This window comes from Periplaneta americana, chromosome 1 (assembly GCF_040183065.1).
Source record: "Periplaneta americana isolate PAMFEO1 chromosome 1, P.americana_PAMFEO1_priV1, whole genome shotgun sequence".
Taxonomy (NCBI): domain Eukaryota; kingdom Metazoa; phylum Arthropoda; class Insecta; order Blattodea; family Blattidae; genus Periplaneta; species Periplaneta americana.
In genome coordinates this window covers 142820470-142834824 of record NC_091117.1, presented here as the reverse complement: position 1 = coordinate 142834824, position 14355 = coordinate 142820470, and the positions used below count along the sequence as shown (strand labels likewise).

The 14355-nt window shown below is 36.7% G+C and overlaps 1 protein-coding gene across 3 annotated transcripts in view; it reads left to right on the top strand.

The window, feature by feature from the left end:
- The window catches only part of LOC138701608 (zinc finger protein 235-like), a 43557-nt gene extending 29475 nt beyond the window's left edge, over positions 1-14082 (top strand). For all 3 annotated transcript variants that reach the window (XR_011332650.1, XR_011332648.1, XM_069828711.1), the window contains one exon: positions 13969-14082. Coding sequence is in view for 1 of the 3 variants with exons in the window: in XM_069828711.1 (XP_069684812.1) it covers positions 13969-14064 (96 nt within the window). In the remaining 2 variants the exon portion in view is untranslated. The remainder of the gene's footprint in view (positions 1-13968) is intronic.
- The last annotated feature ends 273 nt before the right edge of the window (positions 14083-14355 follow it).

Below are 14355 nucleotides of genomic sequence, written 5' to 3'. Positions count from 1 at the left end.
GTTTAGTGGCCATAAACTGCTCGCACATTTTGTTGCCAATAGAGTACAATGTCATTTAGTCATCATGGAAATGTGGAATGGTGCATAACGTGCTTTTGTAATTACAAGAACGATAGTTTTGAGGTTACCAAACGTGAATTTCATTTTAATTCATGGCGCCATGATCCCGACCCATCTGCTCATGTGACTTAAATTTTCATCCCTACAAAATTCAAATGGTAGATCAACTAAAACATCGCGATATTCTCAACGGAAAGACGTTTCGTGAGGAGATTTTGAATCATATAAAAATGACTTTATTGACACTTTGTGGCTGTCTAACGAAGCACGTTTTCATCGCAGTGATAGTCACTTGAAGAACATCCTACATTATGATCTCGTATGCCATTTAAAAAATAAATTCTTGAATAAGTAACCAACTACAGTACAACTCAAATTCTGTGAATCGTTGTAAGCGTACTGTGGCTTAGTAAACATGATGATGCCAGTTCAGTTCAGGCACTGGTACCGAACACATCGCAGACGGTAAGAGATGTCTGTCAAGCGAACATCTTTAAACTTGCAAGCTTATTCGTTGAATTGAAAATGGCGAAAACTTTAAATGTATCGCAAGTAATTGTAATATTAGCATTCCCACACGATTTATAATGTTGTTGCCTGCTGGGTTAAAATTTCACTGACATTTCAAAGACAACTTGCAATGAATTATTTAACGATATACAGGCTGTTTCCTGGCTAGTTTTACAAACTTTCAGGGATGATGGGGAAGGGCACATGTATCAATTTGAGGTAAGGAACCCTGGTCAAGAAATGACTGAGTCGAAAGTTATATACAAAAATAGTTGTGTGGAAATGGAATTGTAATGTGGCACCACGCGCCCTTCTTCCCTTAACCTTTGGAACAGTCGTGGGAAAATGTTATGGGCCGGATGTCTCCTACGTGGCTACTTGCACCGATACAATCTGTGAGCTTGTCTACTGTTCCCATTGGCTCACCTATATTCGAAAATCATGTCTGCAAATTCCGTTCTCGTGTACTCCTCCATTTCACTAGGACTGATCGACTGGACACTGCAACTTGTACGCATACACTGCTGTCTACAGACATACATATAAGGACCGACCATGTCCGTTACACATTACGCCATCTGCATTGCTTTAGTGTAGTTTCCTGTCCCCATCCCTCAAACAGCGCATTGAATGGAATACTGTAAGTAGACAACGTAAACAACGTCAGATGAATACAGTATGTGTAAGATGTACAGATAAATACACATAAATAAGGTGTATAGAGGAATAAAATTATTTCATTTCCACACAACTATTTTTGCTTGTAACTTTCGACTCACTCATTTCCGGACCATGGTTTCTTATCTCAGATGGATACATGTGCCCTTCCCCATCATCCCTGAAAGTTTGTAATACTAGCCCGGAAACACTGTGTATATCAAGCCGAAAGGACGACTTCTGAATATAGAAATCTCAAATAAAATCCAGGAGTCATGCTATAGATACGATTCTTATCAGAGTTGTTTGTAACATACTATTTATTTTTACGTTAGATTAGGTTAGGTCACGGTGGCTACGGGCGGGTTAGCACCACCCTTTGCACGTCGGTCATACTGAGGCCTATTATGCATCTCGAAGTGTATGGGATGAATGAGGAGGGTGTACCAGCCCACCAGCCGCATGTGACCCCTCACTCGCTCACCCAGTGGGGGCCTCCTACCTTCCCCGCCCTAAGTGCATACCGCCAAGGTGACCAAGCAGCACAGGATGCATTCCAAAGGCCCTTCCAAGATGTCGAAACCCCCTTGGAAGTGTTCTTAAGGAATTAATCCTGGCAGAGATATTGCGGAAGGCTGGGAACCGAGGAACGGTTGCGGAGAGGACGTCTCCTCCCGTAAGCGGACGAAGACATGCGTCTTGTCCTGAATATGTCTATTGAATGAGATGAGGAAGATAAATGATATGATATGAAATCTAATTTTTTTTTCTACACGGAAGGACAAGGGAAAATGGACAGTGGCAATGAAAATTTCAATCCGGCATTTGCCTAAGTACCTGTGGAAAACTACGGAAAAACCACAATCAGGTTAGTCGGTCCGGGAATCGAACCACGACCTCCCGAATGGGAGTCCCATGCGATACGCATGAACCAACTTGTTTGCTGTATTTTTCTGTTAGAACAGAATAAAACTGTAAGTACATTGGGAACTCTTTGTCCTAATATTATTACATCTCATAAAGTAAAAATAGTTGTATATTTTATAAATGGAGATGTAATTTGTGTTTAGTATTAAAGCAAATGTTACGTTATAAAACTGCTTATTTATTTATGGTATTATCGTGATTATGGATCTTTTCCTAGTGCGCCTGCATAACTGCAATCTTAGTGAGCCTAAACAGGAAAGCTCTTTGTTAAGGATTTTATACAGAATTGGAGTTCTACTGTATTTACAATCGCACGTTCCTCTGTCGAACCCTGTGTAAGAATCTTAATTCTTGTCATATGTTTTCTCAAAATACATTAATAATCAACTTTATTTCGATTTATGAAAAAAAATATCAAAATCTAAAAATATTTCTTGGAAGAAGTATTCCGTCTTCTAAATACTTCCTGAACGATATATTTTCATTTCATAATCTACAGTCATTTAGTGGGAATAGTAAATATTTTTGAGGCTGATAATATGTACTATTCTGAGTAAAACGTCCATATAAACATGTGTCCAATTCTCAATTGGAGTGGAGATACATCTGTTTCAATTTATTGAATAAAGTGCCTTACAAATGGTATGAAGGAACAACAAATGACTACGTAGACCAGCGGTGACCAAAGCGGATATCGTGATTACATCAGTGTACTACTACTGACCACTAAGTATGTGTTTCTGTAATTCTTCTGTACGTGCATCAATATTGATATTTTTAGAAGGATAAAATTATTAGGTTTCATCTCAATTTTAATCTTCTTAATCTTTAGATGAGGGTAACTATTTATTAGTTGTTTATTTAATAATAATATTGTAGAAAAACTGATTCAATATTATGTGTCAACGAACTGTTAAATGCCAGGAACTGACATGTCTCAAATCATAGCCAGGAAGAAAAAAGGTGAGATAAATAAATGTAAGGAAATATAGGAGTTTAAAATATCTCGTGCTCTAAAGTCTTTTCATAGAACATAATTTCTCAAAAGAGCAATGATTAAAATAGCATAAATAACTTGTCCATAAGAAGTTTTTAATTTTGAAAAATACGAATTTCTCGATCAAGTATCGAGAGAAGAATTTAGAAAATTCCTGATTATATTCAAGAGGAAGGTTAGAAAAAAGAAGCAAGAAAAATCGTATTTTATTCACTGGCTCTTGATGACAGCAGTTACATTACTGATACAACAAAACTTGAGATTTTTATCCGCGGAATTGATCAATATGTTAATACAGGAACCACCACTGGTTGTAGTTTTCATGCCAAGTACCTAAAGAAAATAGAAACGTTTGAACTACCACCGTATCAGATTTGAGTCCACATCTGTGAAAGGCAGGAGTTCGTAAGAAAACTGGCATTTAGATTAAAGACATCTGAACGCCATCACAATTAAACAAAAAGTAAATAAATAAAGTGAGTGGGTAAGTAAAGATGTGACTGAACAGTTTATTATACAGGGCCATCATTTTATTTTTACTTCAATTTTTATTGTGCCTGAGTTTTTGAATGTACTTCACTCCCATCCCTTTTACTAATGAAGTTCAACCGCTTCCACACAGATCCAAGACCGCATATACAGTTATAGTAGCCTTACGATCATAGTAAACAGTACGTTCCAAAAATATGTTCGCGTTTTCCAGTGACGAAAGAGCTTTCAATATTGAATCATTTTCGCACAGGTACTGTCGTCCATTTGCCTGCGTCGCATCCCGGTTTCCCCACCTGCTGCTGTTCGCCTCTCTATAAAGGCTAGTGGCTGGGCTGTCTTAGCTCTTTTCTGAGAACATTTATTTCTGTTAGGAATTGGACGTCTACGTAATATTATACCCCAAAAATTGTTTTAAATAACTTAACTAAAAGGGCCTCCTTAAGTAATTAACTGTCACGTGATTTCCTCTCTTTCTACGATCCTGCGACATAATCACTTGGACGGACAGTAGATAGCATGTCTGAGTAATTTTATCTGTGCGGGTCGGGTAGAAGTGAAGGTACTCTTTTATAGAGTAGGCACAGAATTATTTCAACATGAGTTACTGATACGAAGTACGAACCTGATAATTGGAATTACGTACAATAGTCTATAGTGCGATAATATGCACATTATAACCGAAGCCTGTATCGAAATGAACGGCCACCATTTTAAAAAAGTGTGTATAAATATCCATATTATGATTATTTTTCAATTTAACTTCATTCTCTGTATTGTACGCTAATGTGCTGTAGACAGCATAATACAGTGGGTGATCTAATTATTAGGGACACTTGGTAAAAGTAGGAATTTCATCTTCAAACCCACATAAAACACAAGTAATTCGGATTTTCTCAACTGGAAAAGTTTTATTACACTAAATAGTGTTTTATAAACAATATTATTACATATTTATTTGTGTAATATGAATATGGAATGAAATAAACAAGAAAACCAATATTTTGTCACACATTCCTTTGCAGCAATTACAGCTTTAACTCTATTTGGTATACTAAAAATGCATTGGATACAATTGTTTTTAATTTCTTGGCCGTGATGCCACACATTGATCAGTTTTTCTATTAAAGAATATTTATTTATAATAATTTCTGAATGAACTTTCCTCTTCATTAGCTCCCAAATATTTTCAATCTGATTAAGGTCCGGAGAGTTACCAGGCCAATCCAGAACCCTAATTTTGTTGTCAGACAGGAATTTTGTCACCTTATTTGCCTTGTGACAGGGCGCAGAGTCGTGTATGAACCCAAAATAATCATCTTTCACTGCAAACCCAGTATCCTCCAATCTTTCCTCTTTTCTGTCTTTCTCTTAGTCTCCGCGTATGATACATATATCTTAATGTCGTCTATCATCTGATATCTTGTTCTTCTCCGAACTCTTCTCCCGTTCACCATTTCTTCCAGTGCATTCTATAGTAGCCAGTATCACCAACCAAGTCCTTTTTCTCTTCCTGATCAGTTTCAGCATCATCCCTTCTTCATCCACTCTTTCCAACACAGCTTCATTTCCTATTCTGTTTGTCCATTTCGCGCGCTCCATTATTCTCCATATTCACATTTCAAATGCATCTAGTCTCTGTCTTCACTTCGTCGTAATGTCAATGTTTCTGCTCCAGACACTGCCACACTCCACACAAAGTACTTCACTAGCCTCTTCCTTAGTTCTATTTCCAGAGGTCCGCAGAAGATGCTCCTTTTTTCTATTCAAAGCTTCCTTTGGCATTGCTATCCTCCTTTTGACTTCCTGGCAGCAGCTCATGCTACTACTTATAGTATACTCGAAGTATTTGGAGCTGTCCACTTGCTCTACTGGCTCATTTAGTATTCGCACGTTTATCTTCTTTATTTTTCTTCTTCATCCCATAAGCCCACAGCTATAATGTAGCTCTAACAGCATAGGCCTATCCGTTGTGTCATCTCTTCTGCTAACAACGCCATATCATAAGCTAATCTGATGCACTTTATTCTTTTTCCTCCTATTATCACCCCGCCCATGTTCTGAAAACAGTTCGTCACTAAATGCTCCAAGTACGTTATGTTGAACAAGGTGGGCTTGTCATACTCCTCTTCCTATTTCACTTCCTTCAGACATTTCTTCTTCTATCCTGACTTTGACTCGTTGTTTCATGTGGCCTTTTTTGTTTATTAAAAATAGTACGCAAATGGATGCCTAATCTGTTGTCGTCTGTTCTGTTTATGTGTTTGTTTCAATTCATTTTCATTTTATTTCCGTGCATTTATGGTACGAATGTTTCTGTCCGAGAAAGGGTAAAGTTTTGTGCTGACGTTTGGGATTGTGGTGATATCAAATCTGCATTGCGTTCGAGGTATAACAGAGGCAAAGCACTTACAAAGGTGGACAAACAAAGATTTATAATTATGTTTTTTCCTTACTCTGTTATTTAACGACGCTGTATCAGCTACGAGGTTATTTAGCGTCGATGAGATTGGTGATAGTGAGATGATATTTGGCGAGGTAAGGCGAGGATTCGCATAGATTACCTGATATTTGCCTTACGGTTCGGAAAACCTCGGAAAAAACCCAACCAGGTAATCAGCCGACACGGGAATCGAACACGCGCCCTAGCGCAGCTCCAGATCGGTAGGCAAGCGCCTTAGCCGACAGAGCTACGCCGGTGGTTATATAATTATGTTAAAGTGCATTAATAAATACCGTAGTGGACCAATTTCCTGATCACCTTGTCCCAAGTACGTAGTTGCAAACTGAGCACAAAACAGCTTAGTTTTTATGACCCAACCTGATATTCTTCTACTTTTATGAACTAATACCGATTGGACTATCTCTGCTACATTCACTCGCAGTCACTTGTTACTGTGCTTGTGAATAAGACGATTCGGCGAGGCTTTTGTGCATCTCCAGTTTTTAAGCTTTATTTTGTTATTAATTAAATATGCGTCTACTTGGGATTACATGCATTGTATTACATCAGAAGCGTCTTATAATATAAGTAGAAGTTTGTTTCCGTTAAATCGTTGCTTAATATTGGAAGGGGAGAGAATGAAATAGTCCAAAGCCACTCTTTTAATAAAAATGATTTTTGTGCGAGTTCATTTCTTACACAAATATGTAAGCTACTGTATTATAAAAATTACAAAACAAATTACGTAAGTATATGCCAAAGAAATTACGTTACTGCACCTAATAGCATTGAACTCTAAATCTTTAATACCCTGTCCTGTAAAATTTTGTCTGTGTGGCTTAGGACTATATCATTCTCACCCCTTCATTTGACAAAATATAACATATTGTGTCTTTCAAGACAAGATTTTGTAATATAATAGGCAAAATCAAAGAAACAGTGACAAAATGCTAGACTAAAATCATATTAAGTTACAGTTGCAAAGTTAGTGACTGTTGTTAATATACAGGTTAATCTTGTATTTCCATTACAAAATAACTGAAGCCTAGAAACTTCTATGGATTTTGTGAAGAATTGCAGTGATGCAGGATAAAGTCCAGAATCTGCATAATGACTTACTACGTTTCTTGACTCATTTACCCTTGGTTATTCGTGACAGAAGAGTGTATCGTCTCATGGAACACTCCAGCCGCATTGGATGTTACAACATACTTATTGTACATTTTATTTATTTTAGTAGGTTATTTTACGACGCTTTATCAACAACTTTGGTTATTTAGCGTCTGAATGAGATGAAGGTGATAATGCCGGTGAAATGAGTCCGGGGTCCAACACCGTAAGTTACCCAGCATTTGCTCGTATTGGATTGAGGGAAAACCCCGGAAAAACCTCAACCAGGTAACCTGTCCCGACCGGGAATCGAACCCGGGCCACCTGGTTTCGCGGCTAGACGTGCTAACCGTTACTCCACAGGCGTGGACCTTACTGTAAATTTTCATACAGTGTTAAAATAGATTTGAATACGATTACCAAATTGAAATCTTCATGAAGGTCGAAACACTAAAAAGTAGTGATCGGATCGTATACAATACGGGTTGAGTTGCATGGAAATGGCTATCGTATTCAAAACTATTTCAATACGCTAAGCGCATGAACGATCGTTTGTTTGATCTGTCATCTCTTTTATCAAGAGCGAGCGCAATTTTTTATGTTGAAAAGTCATCTTATAACACGTAATATTTTAGATTTTCCTAAAAGCTATAATTATCACTTTAATTAACAGCCAGAATAGGCCTATTAAGATTTCATGCGCATCATTTAGAGAACGCAGTGTAGTTTAGAGCCAAGACCTACAGGATAACTAACATGCCAATGATATGACTATAACATGTTAATCAACATAAATACTTTCCAAGTTTCAGGTTCCGTATTCAAATTGTTTTCAATATGTATCGAAAATTGGATGAAAACTCCGTGAAAACATAGTAATTATTCGAATTGTTTGTTTGAGTGCGCTCCTTGTATAATGACAGTTGACTTAATATAAAATGTCAACATACATGTCGAACTTGGAGTCAGGCCACAAAGGGAAAAACACTGGAGGAGTGGGATTCGATCCGGTGCTGTGGATTGAACTTTGGGATAGCTCAATGGTTAAAGGGCTTGGTACGTAGAACCAAGGACCCGGGTTTGATCCTCGGCGCCGGAGGGAATTTTTCTCCTCTAATACCAATTGTTACCATAACAGATATATTCTGTAGGACCAAAAATTAATCTTTACGTTGATAGAAGTTACTGTACGTTTGTAATATGGACTTTCTCATTAACGGGTTAATTTTCCCACGATATATATATATATATATATATATATATATATATATATATATATTTATTTATTTATATTTATATTTTATATTTTATATTTCCCATATAGCTCAAGTACTATAAAAGAAATTGCGTGTGTGTAATAATCGGGCTTCGGTCTAGGGACACAGAGTAACCAGTATGAGCATGGATGGGCAACTCGTGCTCACAAAGTGTTGAAAAAACCTTGAAAGATAGAAAGACAGACGGAGTCAGCCGCAGCAGTTACAAGTTGTTTGTAGTTTCGCTGCAAAAGCAATTGCCACGATGCACTCTGGCGGCTCATACAGTTGGTCGTAATATTTACTCCATGATTTGAATTTCAGAATGACGTATGGTATAACAATTATAGTAATTTTAGATAGACTGTACCTAAACACTCATAACAAAAGTATATTTTTTCTAGCTTTGTAAATTAGTTTAGTACTAGAAATGCAAAGTGAATACAACCTTCTCAAGATACAAGAAATATAGATGGAACACTTACTTATTATTACACTATTTGTTAATATTCCTTATGTCTCATTTTAAACATAGAACGCGAGAATTTACAAATATTGATTCATTAAAGAGTATTCCTCTGTTCTCAGAAATGTAATAGTCTATATTCACAAACAATCACAAATTCAAGGAGTAATTTTTTACATGTCACGACAAATGAAATGAACTTACTTCTGAGCTCTTTCTGTATATTGAGAGCTTTACACTTCTTTCTTGTATTAAACCCTGCCTCAAGCACATAATATGGAAGCAAAGAGTATATTTGGAAATTCTGATTTAAGCAGCATTACGAACAGTTCGATTCCCGATTTCGCTAGAATCTGAGTGGCGTGCTGTTCTGTAGATTTATCAATTCAAGCTATAAAGTTTCAGGATTTCCTATCGGCTGTAAGCCAAAAGAATTTCAGAAAAATCTCGATTCCTTGTCAATTGCCACTGTTTCTCCAAACTTGCCAGTGAATTCTGCTGTAGGCCTACGTTTTGAGGTAGGGTCATATTTGATAAGAAGATTTTCTTATCACTCTTCAAGATAGTTTATTGTCAAAGAAAGTGAAGTTGTCTATGTTCTACATGATACTGCCACATTTCAAATTTATCCACAAATGTTCTTAGCTAATCGATCATTATGTCGTGCAATTCTGTAACTCGCAAGCACGACGTGCTAACAATATTTGTTATCAGTTTCACTTTATTGACATCCCATTTTTACCTTTAGCTGTTCTAAAGCAGATCTAGACAGTATTTATTTACTAAAACCTTCACTATGTTTATTTGTAACATAAAATATCATGCACAAGAAAGTGTGATAGAACATAATACAAGCTTTACTTCCCTTCTTAATAAAAAAAATCTTTCTCTTTCGACTCATCACTAAAAGGAAATGATCTGGGGATTATTTTATTGTTCACTTAAAACGAGCCGCCACTTACTGCAGACGCGAGCAAACTTGTGTCTTGCATACAGACACTACAGCCAGTACAGAGTTCGTTCCACCTGTTGACACTTTGAGAGCATGAGTTGCCCACCCATGAGTATGAGGTTTAGAGTACACGGAGTATAAATAACGTCATGACCCCTGTGGGGTGACTGCAACAGCACAGGTGGGTCCGTAATGTGCATTACCGTTGTGTGTATTGCTGCTTGGCTGCGGTACGTGTAACAGGCTTCGGCGTAGGGACACCTGATTGAAGGTTACAACTCACGTTAATACTTTAATGGTAGACATTTATTGTCTACACTAGGAATGTACTGTATATACTGCATCTGTACAGAGTGAAATATATTTTGTGCCGTACTGTGACGGACTGTTCACATCAGGCGTCGTCAGCGGAGTGCACGCTCGTGCTGCTGTCTCTTACCCGCTAGCCCTCTCGTGCATTTATGGGAGTGGACGGGTAAGTAATATTTCAGTGGCGGCTTTTCATTCGTACCATAAATTACGTAACTCAGTGGAATTCAATAGTACTAATAGTGTAATGAAGCACCCAATGTTCACATGCGTATTTAAGTAAGCATATTTTACATAGTTAATAAATAGCCTACTCACGATTTCCGTTTTTAATTTCAAACAATTTAAAAAAGTCACCTCTGAAATTGTGGAGTCGAATCAAAGGAGGAGACAAGCCATAAATCCTGATATTTCACTGGAATGTGAGGAAATAATTTCTCCGGACTAAATTATATGACATCATATTATTCTAATGGTAGATAGCTGCTCAGGACAGAGTTCTTCGGCAGCGTTTATTATACATTCTTCCAACAAATCACCATCTGTGAATGGTCGGAGTTTTCTTCTAAGACGCAGAGCAGTTTTGTAACTAACTCGAACACTGACATCATCTTCATGAACGTCTTCCTGTGAATAACACAAAGTACTAAAAAATCCTCAAGAACGCTAATGTGAGCAAGGCCGACAGCATACTACATGGAAATTCTTCCCGGTCAACCACGGACACGATATCGACCTGTAATGTCACCTGAAGTTTCGTCCACTATGGGACAAGATCGCACATTTCATTCTTCGCATGTGTGAAGTCTGCTGTACACACACTCATTCACGTGATTTGCTGTACGTCCAGCGTGGGTAATATAATTTTATTGTTACATTGTATTTACAACCATTTTCCAATTGAATTAAAAATGGATAGACTTGTTATGTGAATGCAAGAACCCCCACTTTTTGTTTTACATTGAAAAAAAATATCATTACGAGAAATCTAATATATAAAGTACGGAAAGAAATTTTGAAAGATATTTATGTACGTAATGTGATTTTTTTCTTTTAAACGCATAAAATAATCGATCATTGCTACGATTTTGTCGTCGGTTGCTATCAGGTCGGAATTGAGAATAGCAATGTATGGAAAACAAACTACGTACGTCGTGGCGAAACTCTGTTCGAAACTGTCGACAGTTCTAGAAAGACCCAAACAGTCTTGTCCAGTGTCAGACGGTCCGAGACGGAACTGTCTCGTCCAAGACACGATGTCCGTTGCAGTATTCTGCGGGCCTAGGGAAACGTTCTCTGACTAACTGCACATCAGTATCGGAACGATAATAATAATAATAATAATAATAATAATAATAATAATAATAATAATAATAATACTACCTGTCTTATATTGGTGTTTTTAACTGTTCCACCATTTCGATTCTTTCGTCGTCTTTAATTTGTCGTATTCATTAGCATGACAGTTGTCATAGTGACGCTGAAGGTTATATTTTTATCTATCACATTGAGTATCTTACTGCAAATTAAACATCTTGCTACATTTTAAAACTCTGTAAAAAATTCCTCCTCCCATTAAGGGTTAAACAACGTAGGGGTGGAATATCTACGTAAATCACTATTTGAACTTTCTACCATCGTATACGTACACAAACCACCCACAAGTGTCTAGTACTGTACTTAGTACTCTAGTCTCCACTGATCGTCCGCATCAGCTAAGGCCAGATTCCTCCCTCTCCCTCCCTCGATGCATGCACGGACGTGCAGGGTTCCCTGCTCTCTTTACTCAATACCCATTTCAGAGAGTGCTGACGACCACTGGTTTACATGTTGAGACACGAAGTAACGGCGCGCTCCATCTCCCACTCCACTCGACCAACACAACACTATCGTCAGTGCGTTCTGAACGTCATGCGTTTATGTGCCCAGGACCGAAGTCTGGTAATAATGAAGTTGCGCTTCATAAATGACTGTTGTATGTAAATTTTCAATTCAACTTTTTTGTAGTCGTGCCATTTTTCAAGTTGTGCAACTAAGAAAATAACAAATTTTGAGCTATTATGGCTTATGTGTGAACACGATACGCAAGAAACGTTGCGCAATTAAAAATTGTATGCAATTTAAGTTACACTATGGACGAGAATCTTAAGGAAAAAGAAAAAAAATGTTTTATTTAGTTTAATGGCAATTAAATAATTTACGTAGCTCAACATGATTGATCTTTGGTTGGTGAAGTCATAAATAATGTTACGATTTTTGACTGTCTTCTGAGATGTAGAGACTACTGGCCATTTCACGTACCTTACGTACACATTTGGTATGTTGTAAAATAAAGGAATAAACTGTTCATTTGGTTATTTTTTTCGCTATATTTTTATATTTAATTAAATATTTTCACTTCTATTTGCTACATTTCAGTTGGGCTATTCTTAAAAAAAGTACGGTTGTGGTATGAGATTTGTTTTCCATACTTCCATATTGAAATATGCAAGGTGTAAGGGGTATATGTGCTGTCCTTTTCACAGTCGTCGGAGACGGTCTACAGGATCAAAAAATGTCCATACAACATAGGGTCAAAACTTCATAGCTTTCTCAGAAAAAAAAAAATTCTTTCCTTATTTTATTTGCGTTATACTGCTTATATCGTTAGTAAAATTACGAACACAATTACATCAGTAGGTATATCTAGCAAAGCGTTAATATTAGTTTAAATAAATATTTGTGTGTTCTATTACGTTTTCGTGAAATTAAATAATAATACATGCTTAAATTTGTTAATGTTCTGGCGTGACAGACGTGGCAACATGTTTAGCAGTATTCATCTGCTGACGGTCTGTAGCCTGCACAGACATACAGATCAGCTGAGTTCAAGCTCCCTGTCCATAGGTCTTCTGCCGAGCTGATGGCAGTTCAGTATAGGGTATTCGATAAACAACTTAGTATCATTCACAATTCAGGAATATCATATGTTATTAATGTATGGAGAAAATCGTCGTATTTCAAGTGCGGCAAGAAGGATGTACCGTCAACTTTTTTCGCAAAGGAGGTTACCTAATCGCCGTTTTAGCTTTTTTCCTTTATCAATTCAGTTTCCTTAATATTGTTCCCAAGTAATCATGATTATTCGCAAAAAGCAGTTCTCAGCGATTATTAGAAACTGGGAGTCTCTTACTCCGTTTCGGAAATCACACAACCAGACATTTGTTTAAAAATTATACTGGTTTACGAAAGTGGAAGAGATTAAACTTTTGTATCATTAAAAAGCTCGTGTGATTTTGTGCAGTAAACCATTATTGTTTATTTTTTAGACGTACAATAAAAATGGAGCAATATTGTTAAATAAAATGTAAATTTAACATAACGTTCTATTAATGAAATTGAAAGTTTGTATTTGCTGCTCGTTTTATGTAAACAACAATTACCCTGTCCGCCTCCATTAGAACAGAGCATCTGTTTTGTATCGGTATGTCTGTACCCGCTTTAACTGTACTGTGTACTTGTAAGCCACCTCCTCCTTCCCATCCAGCAACGTTGCTAATGTCTAATAATAATAATGTTTAATAATTAGTTAAATATTGCAATTAGAAAAAATCTGAAACATTGTTTCTTTCTTATGACATAAATAATAATCAGTTAAAATGAAGGCGCTTATACCCCTTACACTCTGTATAAACTATTAATATTAAATAGTAGCCTTTAAGTAAACTCTTAATTTGAAAAATGTGGAATGTGGAAATAACAGCAGTAAAAACTGAAGGAACGAAATAAATCTACTTAAACCTTCATTTTCAGAAATCGTTACTAGAAAATGCTGGAGGTGAATGGATATGCGTAAGTGAACAAGAGGAACAAGAGAAAGAACGAAGACAGCGTTTGAGGCAGAGGTAAGAAATCTGTATAATAAAAGGTATTGTGTAAGATAAATTATACTTTTATTGTATGTTACATGTTGATTTAAAATGAGAGAGCATTAAATACTTACGTTGACAGTTGAAAAATATACAGATAAATATCTTTTACTATACATTCTGAAATACCGACTTGTAAAATATCATTCCACGACTTCTTTCTTCTATGTGAAAAAATGATGACTTGATTGTTGTGTTAGTTGAAAGATTTACTATTGTTATATGCAACTATTGGAAATCATCAGGATGGGCACTTAGATTAAATTGCGTG